The 17339-nt window shown below is 42.4% G+C and overlaps 2 protein-coding genes across 3 annotated transcripts in view; one reads left to right on the top strand and one right to left on the bottom strand.

Annotated features, from left to right (window-relative positions):
- The window catches only part of LOC133116298 (heparan-sulfate 6-O-sulfotransferase 3-B-like), an 84362-nt gene extending 77551 nt beyond the window's left edge, over positions 1 to 6811 (bottom strand). Inside the window, exon 1 of the mRNA XM_061225736.1 lies at positions 5847 to 6811. Within this exon, the coding sequence (XP_061081720.1) occupies positions 5847 to 6391 (545 nt within the window). The 5' untranslated portion in view covers positions 6392 to 6811. The remainder of the gene's footprint in view (positions 1 to 5846) is intronic.
- A 1895-nt stretch (positions 6812 to 8706) lies between these two features.
- uggt2 (UDP-glucose glycoprotein glucosyltransferase 2) overlaps positions 8707 to 17339 on the top strand; it is a 51155-nt gene continuing 42522 nt past the window's right edge. For both annotated transcript variants that reach the window (XM_061226597.1, XM_061226596.1), the window contains exons 1-6: positions 8707 to 8771; positions 9920 to 10053; positions 10421 to 10503; positions 12052 to 12182; positions 13720 to 13832; positions 14556 to 14733. In XM_061226597.1, the coding sequence (XP_061082581.1) occupies positions 8748 to 8771; positions 9920 to 10053; positions 10421 to 10503; positions 12052 to 12182; positions 13720 to 13832; positions 14556 to 14733 (663 nt within the window). In that variant the 5' untranslated portion in view covers positions 8707 to 8747. The remainder of the gene's footprint in view (positions 8772 to 9919; positions 10054 to 10420; positions 10504 to 12051; positions 12183 to 13719; positions 13833 to 14555; positions 14734 to 17339) is intronic.

The following is a 17339-nucleotide window of genomic DNA, read 5'->3' as shown; positions in this document are numbered from 1 at the left end:
ATGTGTGCACTAAGATGCACTAATGAATTTAAAGCTGAAAGACTAAACACAGTTCAATTAACCTATGCATAATGCCATTTTGTGTTGGTTTTATGCACGCACGCATGCACAGATTACATCGCATTACCATTTTCCAATATATTTTCATTCCACACACAAATACTGCACACCCAAAACAGCAGGGTATTTTTAAGCCAGCAGCCATGGGCTGGTAGTAGCTGTGTCTATGATACTCCCAGATGGGTTGTGTTTTTGTGTTATATCTCTTACCTAAACACACAACAATCGCTCAGCACCTCATCTGTCTGACACACGATAACCTCACACTTCAGGCCCATAAGGCTCACTGCCCCATGCAAGTCTACCAACATTCATAGAGAGTGCTTTGGTCATAAACCAACAGTCAGTTATTTCTTCAGATCAATCATTACCTAGTATGGGCAGGGCCTTAATTGGAGGCAGCACTTCAACTCTTCATCATTATCATCATAGCTATCGCTCTGCACCAAGATCAAAAGGGCAGTAATTCAACACTGCCGGACTTACGGTCCAAAAATGACTTTCTCCAAGATTTCTCCTTGTGCCTGTACTGCCTCAGATCCTCGGAGAGCTGTCTCAGGCACCAGTGATCCTATAGGTGTGAAACAAGCTGCTTTTCCATCCAGCGGGCGTCTTTCTGGAGTAAGGCACCGGTTTAGTGCCGCAGGAATAAATCATGGTGCCCAGCCTTGGCAGAGCTACGAGCTGTTTGGCTTCAGCATTATCAAAGACTCTTTAGACACACCATATCACTCTCCACCAGTGGAGCGATAGAGTATAGTGGAGTATAGAGATGGAAGGGGATTTACCTGCTTAAGCAATAGATAATAAATACAAGCTTCAAAGCAACTTTACATTAGACTTGAAACACCTATCCTCCATCTGCCGCCAGGGCAGCCTGTAGCGTAGTGGTTAAGGTAAATGACTGGGACCCGCAAGGTTGGTGGTTCAATCCCCGGTGTAGCTAATAAGAGCTGCACAGCTGTTGGGCCCTTGAGCAAGGCCCTTAACCCTGCATTGCTCCAGGAGAGGACTGTCTCCTGCTTAGCCAAATCAACTGTATGTCGCTCTGGATAAGAGTGTCGGCCAAATGCTATTAATGTAATGTAATATTCAAAATAGAATTACTTCATGTAATTGCACGTTTTTGTTGTCTTGTACAAAATTTCTCAGGGATCTGCAGGAAAGCGTTTTTCTTTTCATTATTCCTGCTAGCATGGAAAGTGTTAAAGTGTTTCAAATACATATCTGGCTCAGGTCAGCCTCACAGCCAGCGACCGCTCCATCAGCACAGCTGTGAGAGCCGGAGCCAGATAAGGAGAATAAAAAATAGCCCGCTGGCCTTAAGCAGGAGGAGCAGCGCTCCGGAGGGTCCCTGCGGCCGGTGCACGTGGGCTCTGTGAGTTATCGCAGCCTCTGTTGTGTGGGAAATGACTGGTCACTTCCCCCGGTCTCACAGGTGTCATTTCTGCCGTCTCTCTCCGAGCAGGACTTGCGCTCACGCTGTACGATACGTCACTTCAGAGCCGTTATCCATCCAGTCTTTTATGGACTGTGCGCAGAGAAGACTGAGCCTCAAACATTTCCAACTGAAGCAAAAGAGGAGGAGTGGCAAAAAGGGCAACAAGCGATAATGGTTACGGCCAAAAATGAACTGAAGCCATTATGTCGGACTGGAACCTTTGTGGATGGCCTCTGAAGGACAATTAAACCGGGTCCAATGAGCATGCTCGGCACTTGATATTTAAAATCAAATCAAGTGCATTTTAGAGCATTTTATAAAATGTTTGTCAGTGTCACAATATGCTAAGCAGCATATCCCAGTCTAAAACACTCCAAGACTAGGGCGACAGTCATTGGCAAGCAAAACATCCTTAGCTGTGCAATACATTGTGTGTTTGTGTGAGCGTGTGAGCGTGTGTGTGTGTGTGTGTCTGTGTGTATGCACAGCTGTGTTTTAACTACGTCCATAGTATCATTCACTCGCCAGCATGTACCCGAAGCATGTACCCAGATCGTACGGCACACATTTGCCATTATCGCGGAATTCACACAGCTGGGTGTTTTCTCAGGCAGCTCAGATGAACGGCCCCTCCGCCAGATTCGACAGCACTGTCTCCAGTGGGAAGAGCCCAGAACATTCCGGAAGCAGAGCCCACCCTCAACACACAGATCCGCACTGCCGCCTGCGTCGCCTGCATCTCCGGCGGATTAACCAGCTTCACACATGCAAGACAAGTCCAGGCTTGTGAAACCGGCTCTTATGGGCTTTCTATTTTTAGGTCTCGCTGCTTTCTCCCTCCCGTGTCACCGGCTGTGGTACACTGCCCTCCCAACAGCCGTACCGGAAGGCTGTCAATCACAGGCGAAGGCCGATACAACATCAGCACCCTGGCGCCTGACCAATCAGCCCTGCTGTTCTAATGCCCCAATTTCTCTCAGAGGCTGATCGCCATTGGCTACAACCCTTTTCTGAGTATTCATCGGCACAGGCCCAAGCTGTTCTCTGCACATTATGAAGTGGCCTCCAAACGTCTGAGACCACAAGTTCTTTTTAAATTTTTCATTACAAATTATATTATCAGTATATTAATTTGAGTGAGAATTTTAATCTTTTCAAAATTTTAAGAATTTCTTAGTACTTGGTATGTCCTATTTGCTTTAATGGCAACATGCATTCAAGCTAGCATGGACTCCACAAATTTGGCAAAACCTGATGATCCATGTTGTGCATCTTGTGATGTTACTGAATGCTCAGCGTTTGTCAGTCTTCAAGTGCCCCCATAAATGTCTTCAACTAGTTTGATTTCAGTTTATTTCCACGATTACGTGAAAAATAAGTCCCAAATCTTCAATGCGGTCTCAGACTCAGATGATACATGCGAATAAACACCCTTATCTGAAATTATTGTCGTTTCCATGATGTTGTACTACTGCTTTATACAAAATCAGCCGAACAGCCATCTTAATGGGGGGGTAAATAATGGTCTAATAAGGATGTGATCGATTCTTTATGATTCAGCTGCACATTACGATTTCTCAAACACAACTGTACAGCAAGGTCTGAAAATCATGATTTCCAGAAGAATCAGAGAATCAAGAATTGCATTCTCTTCTACTATGAAATACAAAGTTTTGTTTTTTTTGTGTTGTATTTGGTGCTTGTTACCCAGACTGGAAGGCTAGCTTCAGGTGTTTCTCCCTGGAAGGAAAACCACCTCATGTACCAAACCCTGTTACATCAGTTTTACCCAAATAATTACGGATGAAAATAAATTCTAAGGGATTTAATTGCAAAGCAAAATTGACTCTACCTGTCCACTTTATCGTTTCTTACATCTGATCCTACACTGACAGCTACACAACCTCTTGCATTACCCGCCCACCTTGAGTCCCCAGGTTATCACAGCAAAAGAGAAATTCATTCTCAGCTGAACTAAATGAAATGAAATGACATAATAAAAACCTCTCTTAATTCAAGCGAAATAAAGGCAATGCAGAGGAGGCCTTGACAGACGAACCTGTCACGAGTGGACCATTAATCTCAGTTAGGCTGAAGATTCAGCCATGACGTGTCAGCCAGGACAGTGAATAAACACTGCCTGAGAAAGCAGATATTTAACAGCCCCCTCAGTACACGAGCCCCTCTATCACATCCAGGTGTGCCTTCGCCAGCAGACACACATGCAGTCGGGGCTGATATAATCCTTACCTCTTGCACGGACCATTACCCTCAACGACTCTGTGGCCTGGGGAATAGATTAGTTTAATGGAAATAAGTCTGTAACATCATCAAAGTGTAATCTGGAAGGGCACCTCTTTGGCTTAAAGGTCAGACCCTCAGGTTGGCCAGCAGTTTCGCAGTGATTCACAGTACCAAAAGGCTTAAGTTCATTCCCACCACAGCCTGTCCAAAATTGTAAGCAAACCATTCATTCTTATTATTTAAACATTTAAATCTACTGATTTAAGACCGTATTAATGTTGGACGTATCAATGCCCATCATGATGAATGAATGCCTAACCCCATAACCGCATAACGGGGCGGCCTGTAGCGTAGTGGTTAAGGTAAATGACTGGGACACGCAAGGTCGGTGGTTCTAATCCTGGTGTAGCCACAATAAGATCCGCACAGCCGTTGGACCCTTGAGCAAGGCCCTTAACCCTGCATTGCTCCAGGGGAGGATTGTCTCCTGCTTAGTCTAATCAACTGTACGTCGCTCTGGATAAGAGCGTCTGCCAAATGCCAATAATGTAATGTAATGTAATGTAATAACCCCGTCATGTGCATAACCCCATAATGTAATCAGTGAGATCAGAGCACTAACAAATAGACCTGAAGCGCCGTCGTCAAGCTAAATGGAGTGGGCTCCATAGCAGTGACAGGTGAAATGAGTGTGCCACTACATTCTGAAGATGCTGAAGATGACCGCTGGCCACTGAGTATTATTTGAGGAAGCTTAAAAACCCTTTAATGTAATCGCCAAGTAAAGGGCCACGGAAAACACATGATATGCTCTACCAAACGGTCAAGCGGAACATTAAAGAGCATATCATATGTTCACCATTTTAAACCATTTTAGCAATATGGAGATAACGGATACATGAGCACACCCTGCATTGCGTTAACACAAGCAAACAAATATTCGCACATTTAAATACGGGTTTTCAACAACATTAAACCATCAAGGGAAGGGCTTTATTTGATTGAGAGGGAGGAAGGAACATCATGATCATCAGGGTCCTCAAAAGGAATTGCACGGACATCGGAAAAATATCATCATAATCATAATCATAATCATAATAATATTTATAATTAAATCTGTTGGATCCACAGTATTTTCCTCTCCTTGAGTAACTGAAAGTCATTCAAGCACAGCCAACAGAACTGTCTATCGTGCTAGCGGGGCCAGCCCATATCTTGCTTACCTTGCACTTCTAATAATTGGCTTGAACTGACAGTAAATTATTCAAAATAATTCAGCTTCCTTATACTGGGAAAGGTTCGCAGAACTGCTCACAGACATAAAATGTAATCCTAAAATATTTTGGATTAATGTGGCCTTACTCTCAGCTTTATGAAATACAAGATAACATTGTTTTAAAACAATATCCTTTCTGCAACCTCTACCGAAAATTATATACTATACTACCCTGTAGGCGATCGATGCTAAATACCAGACTAATCTGAATGGTTGGCATAATGTGTGTGCGTGTAATCTCTAAAACAGTCACTGCCACTATGAAATATAAGATCTAAAAAAAGGTTTTTTTTGTTGTTTTTAAAATGTGTATGGAAGAGAGAATTTGAAAAGTAAAATCATGTGCCAAATAGTTGCTAAAATGTAACATTGCATTTCAAAAATGATTATTTTATTGTTATTACTATTATTCTGTTAATTTAAAAAAATGCGAACAGAAAGAACAGAATGTATATGAAAACGTTTAATACATTTCAAATTTTTCCTGAACATTCAATACATACACTTTTTTCACGGTTCAAAAATTTGATAAATCTGTCACCAGATGCACAGAGGAATCTAACACCCTCTGTGGAATTTAACGGTGCCTCCGTGAGTTTCACCACCCTTTGATCAAGCCAGCAATGTTAGAGGGGGCATATCCATCTTACACAAAGCTTACAGTTGCCTGAAACATGCTTTCTTATTGAATTCGTTGTTTATTCTAAATTATAGCCCTCACCTTTAACCAGAATTGTGTAGGTATTGGTCCTGTACCCATCAATGGAACAGGCTATACTATACACATTGCCTATTGTCAGTAGTCAGCCCTGCCGTTTAGCCTACCTTCGGTTTCTCTGCGCCTCCTTCTTGTCCATGATGACCGGAACGCAGTTGGTGAGCTCCGTCCAGTCCGCGTGCAGACCGCAGCTCCAGCCCGTAGAGAATCTCGAGAAGAGCCAGGACTCCTCTTTACCTGGCCGGTGGCACGTGCATTTCTTCTGACCGGGTTTGCAGTCGCACGGCTGCTCCAAACGAATATTCCTGACAAGGTGTCTTCCGAACGTGGTTCCACCGGTCTTTTGAATGTGGAGAAACACAATCACGTCGTTTCCTTTGATGTCGAAGTCCACGTGTCGAGTAAGGTCCCGCTCGGTGAAGTTGAATCTGTACTGAAATTTAGGAGGGCCATCGTCTTCCAGCTCTTGGTCCCGATCAAAGTCCTCGCTTTGCGGATACTGGGTTGACGGAGGACTGACCCCCCTCAACTTCTCTACAGCCCTAAAGTGGCAAGAGTTACTGCCAGCTGGGCAAATATACTGATATCCTATCATTACAAAAAGAACAGCTAAAATTGGAACTAATATCAATTTATTGGATTTATCATCCATGACAGCGCGAGGGTGCTTTTCATGCCATACGTAGCATATAAACAGATAACACGCAGTCTCTACCTGCTACACACTGTACCTACCAACTCTTTCGGTCGCAGAAGCAGAAAGCCATAGCACAGCATACCATAACTGAATGCAGTTGCCGTCATAGGTCGTTTTGGTCACGAATCAGTGATATCAGTGCGTTGATATCTGGAAATCATTGGGTCATCTCAAGACACTATCTGTGAAGGTACACACATCAAAGTTCTGAGGCAACCGCGAGGTATGTACAAGTGGTTCTACATGGAAAACTTTCCCCAAAAATATTCACAAATGAAACAGAAAAGGCTAACTGTATCTTACAATTCACATAGTTCTCTTCGGATATTAGTTGAACTTGACAGACGGTGTTTCCGTGAGGTGAATGCTGCAGCGCGAGCAAACACCTGAAGCCAGCCTCTTGGTATCATTTGTCGACGTCTTTTTAATCCAACAGAAATACAACATTATGTTGACCATTCCACGTATTCTTGCAGTTTCTCTTTTTGTATAAGTAGAAATACACTCCCTTCGAGAGACGCCAGTCTCAATCTAGCTTCACATGGAGCATAATCCAGAGCGCGTGCATCATTGTCAAACAATTCAGCGATGCGTTCATCGTAACCAGTTTATTTTCTGTCCCAATATACTGAGATTTATTGAAACACTGGTCACAGTTTTTAAATTAAAATTTGCAAACACTCTCAACCTCGTTACACCGTTAATCCAGTGTTTTTATTCCGTAATCTTGAAACATGTTCTAATTCCACGGATGTGGTCCTGTTTTTATTAAAAACCTCTTAGGGGTATCGCGCATCTGCATGGTCCGGCGTCACAATCTGCACAGACCAGAAAAACTCATGCTCAGAAATGTATCGAAAAGCAGTTGAAAATGCAGTATTACAAGCCTCCTGTAATTAACCAATAGGCCAGTTAATCTTGTGCGACGGAAATTCAACCAATCGTAATTCGCGTATTTACGAGGTACCCAATGGGCACCCCGAAAAATACGACATAGCGCAGATGATTAAAACAAATATGATCGCCCAATCAAACTCTGCCGCCGCGGGACAGAGCCCACTGCGAGAACTAGACATTGACAGTCTTCGAACTGTATTTAAGATTCACAGCAACTGACTGCTTCAGAATCTTCAACCGGGGAAGAGCAGGATGCGTTTCATGGCACCTGAAGAATCCCTGCGGGTCACATAAATGTTTCCTTCCCAAACTCTCATTCAGTCATTCGCCAATTGTTGACACGTTTAGGTTTTAAGTTCACCTTTGTATTTCCAGTAAATTTTAATCATTAATCGTATCCAATGATACATCCTGCCAATGGGGAGAATAACGATGATCAAGTTGTGTGTCTGTGTATGTGCACTCAGAGAGAGGGAGGTACGTCGCATTCTAATAATAATAATAATAATAATAATAATAATAATAATAATAATAATAATAATTCCGCAGTACAGGATACATTCGCAATACACAGGCTTTTATATCAAGGCAACGCTTTCCAAGCTCTCAAGTAAGTGCACTTGTGCCTCACATAAATGAATTACTAAAAACGCGATGAACCCCGCCCCCCTTTAATAGCAGTCATTACAGCTGCGAATACAATTAGTAAGCACAGAAGCGCAAGACAGTTCATGTGTCATGAGTCGTTAAAAGGAATTTACCAAGTGCAACATTTTCACGAGTATTAAGTATGTAGGCCGACCAAAAAAAGTTAATAGTTAGGCTATATTCGTCTGCGAAGTCCTTGGGGTTCAACATTAATTTGAGCCTTTGGAACTGATTTGCAGTCGGGAAATTTCATGCCAGTATCTGAATACGTCATTTCCAATGTTTTAACACACATTGCATAGGTCGCCTATTAATTAGGCTACCGTTATCTTTTATTATAAGAGTCTACCGTCCATACCCCGGAACTGGAGGAAAACTGTTAACAGTTCATTCTCTGTTAAACTTTATTGAGGATGTGAGAGTGGGACAAAAATAATAAATAGTAAGCCGACAGACTAGGACATCCTTTTTATAATTTGCAAAGTTCACGAATAGCAATTTCTTGTGTCGTATATGGTAGCCACTGAATCTACCGCAAAAGATTTTTGTAGCTGTCCGCATGGATGCCTGAGAAAAACCCAAGGCGTAAATAGCTAATGTAGCCTCCTCTTAAGTGCTATGTAGTATATTATTTGCATGAGTTCGTATATTCGTGTCGCTGGTTAACCTGCACATCTCTGAAATTATTCTATATTTTCTGCGGCTACGGATTGCCGAGAAAACGTGGGGGTAGGCGGAGACTAAATTAAAGAGAGAAGACCCAAAAATGGCACCGGCCAGTAAAACCGGGGTAAGAACAACACTTTGTAGATTCAGTTGCTCAAGTACTGATAACAGTGTGCTAATGTTTACTAACTGAACTGTTTTATTGCTCCCCATGGCTTGTATGAGATTAGGCAGTTAACTGCATTACAGTCACTATTAGTAAACTATTATGTGTCTTCCATTGAAGGCTGGTGTCTTCAATCTTAGCTATTGAGCCGGCCGGCTATATCGGTCCATGAAAGATTATGCAGAGCGATCATTGGAACTTGCCCTTATTTTATATCTACTCAGGGATCTGAATCTGGGATACTGTATAACTGGCTTTCCTGGTTAGAACACGAAATACCGCTTCGTGTCTTTGTACTTCGTGTCTGCTTTATCCAGTAGCTAATTGTCTCGTTAGCGTACCACTACGTGGCATCGGATTGCTAGCAGTAAGTGGAAGACTGTAATTACAATGCGTTCTGGGTGTCTGGCTGTTTTGGGAAAACTACGTAACATTTTAGCCATCTCATTCAATTTCAGTCCTGTAACTTAGAGACAAGAACTTGAAAAATAGTCACAACACACTGATAATGAAAGTAGGCTAGACGTGTAAGTAATGACAATTGCCGCTGAAATAAAATAACAATTGAAGTAAATGATGAAGCTTTTTTAGTTATGGGCCGAACTAAAAGTTGAATTGTAATTCCTAAAGGACACTCATCCTTATCAAACCAAGTTTTACACTAGCGAGTGACCTTAAATGGTGAAACTTAAATATTGGAACGCATAACTCCCACACTTATGAAATTATATACAATTACATGTCGACTTTACATTTAGCATACTCAATTAATTGCCCGAATTTACACAGAAGCAATTCACTCAAGTACCTCGCTCAAGGTGGCCTACAACTACTGTGCCCTGCCTGTAAATCCAGAACACATGTCTCCAATTTCCATTGAAGCACAGTAGCCTATTTTAAGTTTTATCTTCCTTTTGGTAGCTAGCCCAATGTACAATGTTGTGTGAATAAATGGTTCTTAACTCTGGTGGAGTGTGCGGCAAACAGTTGAACGTGTGTACATACGTATGTTTTTCTGTGAGTGGTGCCTCAGGAAACTAGAGCTCTGTGGTTTCTTTAGACATCTAAGTCACATATGTGCGTGTCCCGTTCCACTGTTATTTTAGCATTTGAAAATGAGATGCTGCCTCTTGCTGCTGGTGCTCCCGCTGACGTGCTATCACGCCCATGCTGCATCCAAAGGCGTCACTACCAGCTTGAATGCCAAGTGGCCCATCACACCTCTTCTGCTAGAGACAAGGTATAATGGGAAGTAATTTGCTTCATTCAAACTTTTAATTTACATTTACATTCTGACTAACAGGCAATCTGTGATGTTTGAGCCTTTACTTTAGCTCTTTTGAATATTTTATTTTTTTAAGAAACAAAAATGATCTTTTTGTAATAATTCTAGAAGTCTTGTCTCTATAACCCATGGTACAGCCCATGGCAGACTGTAAACTTAATTTATTACCAAATACAATGCAAGTTCTTTAACATATAGCCTGTTAAGTGTCCTGTACATACAATCAGTATTTTATGTTGTTGTTGTTACTGTTGTAGATCCTGAATTTTCTCACATTCATTTTTAGTCAGCTAAAGCTTGCTTATTTTTTGGTCCACCCCAGTGAATTTATTGCAGAAGATGGTGAAGACAAATTCTGGCAGTTTGTTGATACTGTGAAAGAACTAACAGTGTACAAGAATGGCGGTAAGTTGGTGTCTCTAAGGGGGCATATTATTCCATTTTTATTTAGCTAGGTGAAATAATGAATTGTATGAAAAGAGACAGGTTTTATTTTTCAACAATTTTGTGAGCTCAGCATTTATACAGAATTCCAGCTTGGCATTTATTGTCATTACTTCATATTCTGGCAAGTCATTCAGAATGATTCAGCACAATGACAGAAATGAAACCGTTTGATTTCATAGTCTTTCCTCGATTATAATCATTTCCTCTGACTCATTTCATCGGGATTTTGCTCATTTGTCTGGTGCCAGGGCAGCTTTGTCACATCACACAGTGTGGTTTATGAATTTGTAAAAGAGTATGAGGAATTATTATCACAAGCAAGTCAGGCTTGTGACAAAGGAACAAAGGTTTGATTCTCCTTTTGGGTTCTGCTGTTCTACCCTTGTATAAGATTTGAGCAACCTGACTAATTTCAGATAATGTCCTGATATGAATGGGAAATGGGGAAAAAGCTTTATTTGATTATCTAATAGCATATCTCCATACTATTTTCAGGAGTTGTACTATTCAGTGTTCTGACAAGGACCCATTTGTATTAGTTGATCTAAAACAACTTGTGCCACTGCAACCACACAGGAATGCCATACAGTGTGTGATGCTCCCTCTCCTCCCATACAGTGTGTGTACTCTCTGTTCTCCCATACAGTGTGTGTACTCTCTGTTCTCCCATAGTGTGTGTACTCCCTCTCCTCCCATACAGTGTCTGATGCTCTCTGTTCTCCCAGACTGTGTGTGATACTCCCTGTCCTCCCATACAGTGTCTGATGCTCTCTGTTCTCCCAGACTGTGTGTGATACTCCCTGTCCTTCCATACAGTGTGTGATGCTCTCTGTTCTCCCATACAGTGTGTGTACTCTCTGTCCTCCCATACAGTGTGTGTACTCTCTCTCCTCCCATACAGTGTGTGATGCTCTCTGTTCTCCCATACAGTGTCTGATGCTCTCTGTTCTCCCATACAGTGTCTGATGCTCTCTGTTCTCCCATACAGTGTGTGTACTCTCTGTTCTCCCATACAGTGTGTGATGCTCTCTGTTCTCCCATACAGTGTGTGATGCTCTCTGTTCTCCCATACAGTGTGTGATGCTCTCTGTTCTCCCATACAGTGTGTGTACTCTCTGTTCTCCCATACAGTGTGTGTACTCCCTCTCCTCCCATACAGTGTCTGATGCTCTCCGTTCTCCCATACAGTGTGTGATACTCTCCGTTCTCCCATACAGTGTGTGATGCTCTCTGTTCTCCCATACAGTGTGTGATGCTCTCCGTTCTCCCATACAGTGTGTGATGCTCTCCGTTCTCCCATACAGTGTGTGATGCTCTCTGTTCTCCCATACAGTGTGTGATGCTCTCCGTTCTCCCATACAGTGTGTGATGCTCTCTGTTCTCCCATACAGTGTGTGATGCTCTCCGTTCTCCCATACAGTGTGTGATGCTCTCTGTTCTCCCATACAGTGTGTGATGCTCTCCGTTCTCCCATACAGTGTGTGATACTCTCTGTCTTTCTTTTAGAGTCTATCCGCTCATACTACAACCTGATCATCAAGAAGGCCGGTCAGTTCGTGACTGACCTGCAGTCAAGCCTCCTTAAATTCTCCCTGTCCCTGAGAGCCTTCTCACCTGCTGTGCACGCGTTCCAACAGGTACTGTCGAGATAAGTGTTACTAAAACAGTGGGCTTCAGTGGGTTTGGCTTACAGCTTGGGAATCTCAGATGGAGATGCTAAGATGTTGTCAACAATTCTGATTGCATTACATGAACTTTATTTGCTTTGAGACAGATGGCTTTGTGGTTCTTGTCCTTTGCTTGTTTTAACTGATAGAGAACACGGATGGATTTGAAGGTATTTGGGAAAGCACGTATATCAGAGAAATTCATTGAGTTTAGTGACGCCGCTTTGGAGACCCTCTTGCCAACTCCGATGGTTGGTATAGTCAAAACATGAGTAGGATCATTTCATTACATTAAGCTCTTTCACAGACTTTTTTTATCCATTGCAATTCGATGGGAAAACATTGACTAGGTTGTGCAATTTTTATTTTCGGATAATTTTTATAGTTACACTGACTCCAGAATCAATGTTTAGTCAGTATTTTATGCCGCAAACAATGTTATCTTGTGACAGTGCCTCTGGGAACAGACAGTATATGGTGGCAAATCAGCTAACAAACTCACAAGAAGAAAACAACACCTTCTCTGTGAGGGAATTGCACACTCTACGTCATCAAAAATGCACTCATGGAGTAACATTGTCTGAGTTATTAGTCATGGGAAATGTTTCAGTCAGGCACACAAGGTTGTTAAAAACCTTAAAAACATTCGCATGCGTATTCTCTTTTTTTCCACTGTCTGCATTGTAACTGACAGCCCTTTAATAACTCCTTAAGCTGTGACACACAAATCTTTCTTTGACTCCCTCTTTCTTTTACAGTTACATGTTACTCATCACATCTGTGGCAGTGATTGATTTCCTTTCACTAGATTGTGTTCATGAGATTTAGAAACACTCAAAATATATAGGGACAGAATTGTAATGTTTGAAGTGTATTGACCATCTAGTGGCAGAAAATCTGCCAGCTTTAACCTCTTAATTATGACGTGTACTGTCCTATACTATATTATTTTGTTTTCCCCAGTCCGGTGCGAGAAGAAAGTAAACCAAAATGGCAAAATAATAGTAATAACAATGTTAAGCAGGTATGGGCTTGGTTGATCTTTCCTCCGCTCAAATAAAGCCCAATGCCCCAGTTTAGTGAAGGGGTCACTGCAGAACGAGACTCTGTCTTTTGGATGAGACATTAAATCGAGGTCCTGAGTCACTGCAGTCATTAAATATCCCACAACTGATCGCAAAGAGTAGGGAGGTTCCCCAGTATCCTGGCTAAATTCTCTCAACCTAATTATCCCCCAGTTTAATTGGCTAAAATCAGTCTGGGAAAGCACAATATAATTGCAAGCCATTATAATGATAATGTCTGGCCATTTGCAGAAAAGTGCATACTCACCCAGCTGGTTGAAATGTTGAATCATTTCGAAGATAGCTGAAACATTGCCATGTCTCAGGATGAGGTGGTCAGGCGTTCTCTCTGTAGGGTGTCATGATAATTCCATTGGCTGTTTCTGTTTGTTGGGTGGGTCAAACAAGCTGATTGGACTCCACATTGTTCTCCTATGCAAAAGATAGCCAATGACGAGCCGCCGCCGGAAGGCTGCTCCGCCTTCGTCTCCATCCATGGCCAGCACACCTGCAGCACCAAGGAGGTGAAGAAGCTTCTGAAGGCTGCAGCAGGCAGGTAGCTTACTGCATGGTTCCTGGGGAATTTGCATGGGAATTTGTGGAATTTAAACAAAATTCTGTAGCACAATGGTGGGGGAAAATGTCTCTAAACATGACTTTTGGCTGAAATTGGTAAAGGAGCCAAATTGTATATCACTATTATGATTGTTCTACAATAACCAGATCCTAGTGTGTCTTTAGATTTGCTGAACGTGTAACGGTATACTGTGCACATTCTAGAGAGTGATGCCTGCAGTATGCTCAACATAACCTGTGTTATAATCTCGTTGCATTCCTATTTACAGTACTAAACTGGCCTCTTAAAAATGTGTGTTGTGTTTTGGAACAAACATTCACCCGTTCTGAATGTCCTGTTTTGAGGGGAAAGGTCATATTGTATGGAAATTAACAATTGGCTCAGGCGGTAAGAGCAGTTATCTGGCAGTCGGGAGGGTTGCCGGTTCGATCCCCCACCCGGGCTGTGTCGAATTGTCCCTGAGCAAGACACCTAACCCCTAATTGCTCCTGACGAGCTGGTTGGTGCCTTGCATGGCAGCCGATCCCCGTTGGTGTGTGAGTGTGTGTGTGAATGGGTGAATGAGAAGCATCAATTGTACAGTGCTATATAAATGCCAGCCATTTATCATTTACCTCTATATTCAATATTTATTGTGGATAGCAAAACCGCACAGTTTGTGAAGGCATCTGAAGAGTCTTTTCGGTTCCCTCTGGTCTGCAGGCCGAAGCCTTACCTGTATAAGATGGACCACAAGTACCCTGGAGGTAACATGACAGATCTGCCCGTGGCTATTCTCTACGCCGAAATCGGCACCAAAAAGTTCAACACCTTCCACAAGCTGCTGTCTGAGAAGGCTGGAGAGCGGAAGCTAGTCTACGTCCTGCGCCACTTTGTGAAGGTGAGTACTGACGCCATGCCTCACCTCTCATTGGCTTTGGGTTTTACCATGCCAGACAAAACGCATTCTTTCTGAAATTTTGTAGATGTGACAAAGTAAATGTTGCCAGTTTTTAATTGGCCTATTAACAATGGCAAATAATTGCTTAGGGGGAAACATCCTTGAGCCAACCTAACTGCTTTAATTACAAACTAGCACAATTTAGCACTTAATTTAACTTAAGTTATTTTTAATGAAAATGGAAAAGTGTTAAATGGTGGTGAAAAACATCTGTCTGGGAGGTTTGGTATGGGTACTGTACATGGTAAACTTGGGTACTCCGGCTTTGAGAGATACTAAGGAGTCAAGCTATGGGGGAAGAATATAGGTCCATGTAATATACAGTCAATATTTATGAGTGTGTACATGTTGTTATGAGCTTGTGCTGAGTGTGCACAGGGGAATAATCAGCTCGCCTGCAGCTTTATTAGCGCTGCTGAATATTATATTGGCAGCTGTACAGCTGTAAAAACTGTAGCCTCCTGCCTTGAATTAATAAAGATAATAAAGTGATGATGTCACAGAGCTGTGGGGTGGCATATTTCTTCCAGTAAAAGGCCAGAATATAACCTCTCTGGAAATGGATGCATTCATTAGGTAGCTGATACCCTTATCACACTGAGCTTTGGTAATGTCATGCTTACAGTTGAAAATGTTCTCATTATTGAAAAGCAGTGTTAAACATGAACAAAAGAGTTCACGGATACATGGTCAGGCTTTCACAGTTTCACTGAATTGATATAAATATTTTTCATTTTTATCTTGTGGGCAGGGGAGTTCATCTTCATGTTTTTTTTTTCTGGGGGGGTGGGGGGGGGACCCATTCTGCCTATTCTGCATTCTAAATTTCACAATATGCACATGCTCAATCTTGAAATAACCCGTATTGGCTCTGTGTGTTTTCAGTCAATTGAAAATGTCATTGTTTTTCTCTCAATTATGTTCTGTAATTTTGTGCTAATCTTATTGGTGCTGTTGTGTCTGAAAGAAGAAAATGAATGTCTCTGTGGAGCTATTTCAAGGGGATGAGGTGCTGAGCTCAGCCAATCAAAACACAGGGTTCAAAGGTCAATGTGCCAGTCCCAGACCACACATTATGTCTTCTCATTTGTTCAAGTGTCAGTGCAAATAGTTACAGTGAATCCGCAACAATAAAGAGCTGATTGAGGTTCCTATTAAAAGGAATCGTTTAATTACCTATCTCTATTGGGCTTTGAGAACTTCCAGTAAGTTGCTCCAAACCCTTCCCAGGAGACCGCTGAGTGTGCTGGAGGTATGCAGGTGCACAGGGGCCTCTGTGTGCGCCTGCCTCTCCCAGAGCCTCTCCTGCTTTCATCATAACGCTGCAGCCACACAGCAGAGTCGGCTAGTTTGGGATAAAAAGGCTTTGAGGAATTACAGAATTAATTTATGATAACATGTTAATTGTGAGTCCATGAGTCAGCCTGTGTGAAAGAAGAGACATAAGAGAGATAAATTTACCCTGTTACCGGAAGCTTCCTCTGGCTTTGAAGCTGATTTTTAAGACCACAGAGAAAAGAGTGGGACTGTGTCTTCATATTGCAGTGTTACGATCGCTAGTTCGTTAAAAAAAGGTTTGTGGGAATATGTTAGAATATTTTAAGAGCACAGGAAGAGATATCTGGACTTTGAACTGTAAATGCGGAGGAAGGCTTCTCCGCACGGATATTCTCCTCCAGGCTATTTAGCACAGACTGGCAGTGAAGGTGAATTTAATACCTAATTCGCCTGATAGTTTTCTCCACAGGAGAAATGCTGAATGTCTGCATGAATTGCAAAAATATGTACTTGAATGAAATTAATAAAGAAATAATGAAATAAGAGTATCCATTTTTCGATTGTATGCATGTCTTGTGCATAAGGTGGCTTTTGACCCATAATAATGTCCCAATTCCGTTAATTTGTTTGTTCATTCATTCATTCATTCATTCATTATCAATAAGACTGATGATCAGGCATGATAATACTTCAAATAATTGAAGATCCCTCTTTTGAAGTCCATTGTCTCCCTGCAGAATGACACCATCCATTCTTCCATCCATTATCTTAACCTGCTTATCCTGAACAGGGGGGCTGGAGCCTATCCCAGCATACATTGGGTGAAAGGCAGGAATACACCCTGGACAGGTCGCCGGTCCATCACAGGGCACACACACCATTCATTACATTACATTACTGGCATTTGGCAGATGCTCTTATCCAGAGTGACGCACAGTTGATTAGACTAAGCAGGAGACAATCCTCCCCTGGAGCAATGCAGGGTTAAGGGCTCAAGGGCCCAACGGCTGTGTGGATATTATGGTGGGTACACCGGGAATAGAACCACCGACCTTGCGTGTCCCAGTCATTCACCTTAACCACTACGCTACAGGCGGCCATTCACTCACACACTCATACCTACGGGCAATCAGCAATCACTCTCCAGTCAGCCTAACCTGCATGTCTTTGGACTGTGGGAGGAAACCGGAGTACCCGGGATTCAAACCCAGGACCTCCTTCCTGTGAGGCGGCAGTGCTACCCACTGCACCATCCGTGCCACCCAGAA

Source organism: Conger conger, chromosome 17 (assembly GCF_963514075.1).
Source record: "Conger conger chromosome 17, fConCon1.1, whole genome shotgun sequence".
Taxonomy (NCBI): Eukaryota; Metazoa; Chordata; class Actinopteri; order Anguilliformes; family Congridae; genus Conger; species Conger conger.
This window is presented reverse-complemented; position numbering and strand designations above follow the sequence as displayed.